Here is a 2,664-nt window from a genome sequence, read left to right as displayed (position 1 = left end):
GACAGATCTAGAGGAGATCTGTGTGGAGGAGTGGGCCAAAATCCCTGTTGCAGTGTGTGCAAACCTGGTCAAGAACTACAGGAAACGTTTGACTTCTGTAATTGCAAACAAAGGTTTCTGTACCAAATATTAACACTGATTTTCTCAGGTGTTTGAATACTTAAGTTCAGCAGTGCAAGACAAATAAATTCTTTAAAAATCATACAATGTGATTTCCTGAATTTTTTTTTAATGCTGTCTCTCAGAGTGGGAATGCACCTACAATGTGAATTTCAGACTCCTCCATGATTTCTAAGTGGGAGAACTTGCAAAATCGCAGGGTGTTCAAATACTTCTGTTCCTCACTGTAGCTCTTCTTCTTGTGCTTTCTTCATGTTCATGTTAATTATTCAAAATGTCACAGTAGGGTGACAAGTACTCAACTGAGCGCATTATTACTTTTTATGTAATAAATGCACATTTTAAAATAATTATCTGTAACAGACAACATGCACACTCAGTATAAATGTGGACTACTAAACCACCCTCACTCCAGGGCCACCTTAACAATTAAAATTCCCTATGGGAAGAATTTTTTTGTGATCATGGCATATTTTCAATTATTGTCATGGTATACTTTTTTGTGGGTAGAAATATATCTGTAGAAAATGAGAGAATCCAGGTAATAATTTGTGAGACTTTTGTGTTAATCTCAAGCCATTCACTTTCTTAGGGTCAGTTGTGTAGGGGGAAGGGAACACCATCATTTATCACATGATGCGTTTTTTTGAAAACAAACAGTAGGAGTAACTAAAATCTGAAATTTTCAATTTCTACAATTTTTGTATGGGTGACATATCCACACATACTGACCCTTTGTGACAGCTGTCTGTGTGACTGCACACAGCCCTTAAACAGCTCAGCACCAACAGTTGTAGTCCTCGATAACTGTCTACACTCAACACTCAACCCAGCAGTGTTTGTGTGTAGAGTGTAAGTAATGCTGTATTGATTGAGCTGGAAATAGATCTGTGTTATAGCTGTATCTTGATTCATATTGGTTAGCCTATAAAATGTTCACATGATGTCACTTATAACTTTGGCCATTAGAACAGATATACTGCAGACATTAGACGATACCAAAGTGGTTCCTTCTTCTTGCTTTCTTTTCTGCCAGTGTGCAGCCACATCTGAAGAAGTGCTTTGAAGGCATCGGTAGTGTGGTGTTCACTGATGTGCTGGACATCACCCACATAAAGAGCAGTGAGGGGGAAGTGGTACAGCTGCTGGATAACATTTCCATCTCCAGAGCCAGGGGCCAGGTGGAGAAGTGGCTACTGGAACTAGAGAATGGCATGACTACCTCACTACACAAGGTGGTGTTTGGATTGTTATTGGGCTTTGTTGGCTTTTTTTTTTTAGCTCTTCACAGCAAATGTATACATACTACCAAATGTTTAATTCAGTCACTCATTTACTGAGGTTGTGCTGTGTGTCTCACAGGTCTACTGGACGAAGTATATCCATGAAGCCATTAAATCAGGACAGAGGGTAATGAACAATTTATTGTGTTTGTTTATATGCATTATTCGTTCCGAATTACATCTTATATACAGTATGAAGTGTTTGGGCAAGGCTTGTTTCAAATGTAAGATAGTTATATTATATTGTTGCCTGGGATCATTCATACAGAACTTCCAGCTTGCCTCAGTTGCCTCTACATACAGTACTGTCATTACATTCAAGTCACAGGGCTAACCATCTGTTTATATGCAAGATAAATCTGACTGTCTTTGAAAAACTCGTAAGATGACTTCACAACAGCTACTGCTTTTTTGAAGGTATTTCAGGCATCTTCAAATACTCTTCTAATAATCTGGATAGGTAGATAGCCCATCCACTGAACAAACAGTTTTTATCAGTTTGTTACAAATCATGGTTAAATTATCTTTTTTAATTTGCAACAGACTTTATAGTCTAGAGGTTGACTTAATCCGCACACTTTATGCAGTTAAGAATCAACCATGTTTTGCTGAAAAATTTTTTTGTATCAAAGTTGTAACTTTGTCAATACATGTGCACTTTAGAATCTCAAACAAGGTTCCCAAGATGAGGCCAACACTGTCTGATTATTCTTTGACAAACAGATTACCAATGAAAATTGGGGGAGCTAATATAGAACGAGTACATGAAATTAAATTTCTAGGTGTCATAGTTGATGACAAATTCTCCTGGAAATCTCATATCAGATATGTTCAGCACAAAATAGCAAAAAATATATCGATATTGGCAAGGGTTAGATATATTTTGGATGGGAAAGCACTACGCATTTTGTATTCTTCATTGATTTTACCATACTTAGAGTATGGCGTTGAAAACTGGGGAAATACATACAAAAGCTCACTTCAACCATTGTATATATTACAAAAAAGAGCAATAAGAATTGTGCATAAGATGGGGTATAGGGATCACACCAATGGAGCTTTCATACAGTCTAAATTGTTAAAATTTTTTGATTTAGTGGGATATAAGACTGCAGTGTTTATGTATAAAGCCAGGAACAATGTATTACCTGGTGGAATTCAAAAACTATTTAATGAAAGGGAAGGGGGATACAATTTAAGGGGTCAGTTAAATTTAAAAATTAATGCTGTACGTACAACCAAAAAAAAGATTTTGTATTTC

The 2,664-nt window shown here is 36.6% G+C and overlaps 1 protein-coding gene across 1 annotated transcript in view; it reads left to right on the top strand.

Moving 5' to 3' along the window:
* Positions 1-2,664, top strand: part of dnah7 (dynein, axonemal, heavy chain 7) — an 84,492-nt gene that overhangs the window by 24,244 nt on the left and 57,584 nt on the right. Inside the window, exons 21-22 of the mRNA XM_020611050.1 lie at positions 1,157-1,382; positions 1,462-1,530. Coding sequence (XP_020466706.1) covers positions 1,157-1,382; positions 1,462-1,530 — 295 coding nt within the window. The remainder of the gene's footprint in view (positions 1-1,156; positions 1,383-1,461; positions 1,531-2,664) is intronic.

The sequence above is a fragment of the Monopterus albus genome, unplaced genomic scaffold, assembly GCF_001952655.1.
Source record: "Monopterus albus unplaced genomic scaffold, M_albus_1.0 scaffold109.1, whole genome shotgun sequence".
NCBI classification, from domain to species: Eukaryota; Metazoa; Chordata; class Actinopteri; order Synbranchiformes; family Synbranchidae; genus Monopterus; species Monopterus albus.
Note: the sequence above shows the minus strand (reverse complement) of the source record. Positions and strands in the feature narration are given on the sequence as shown.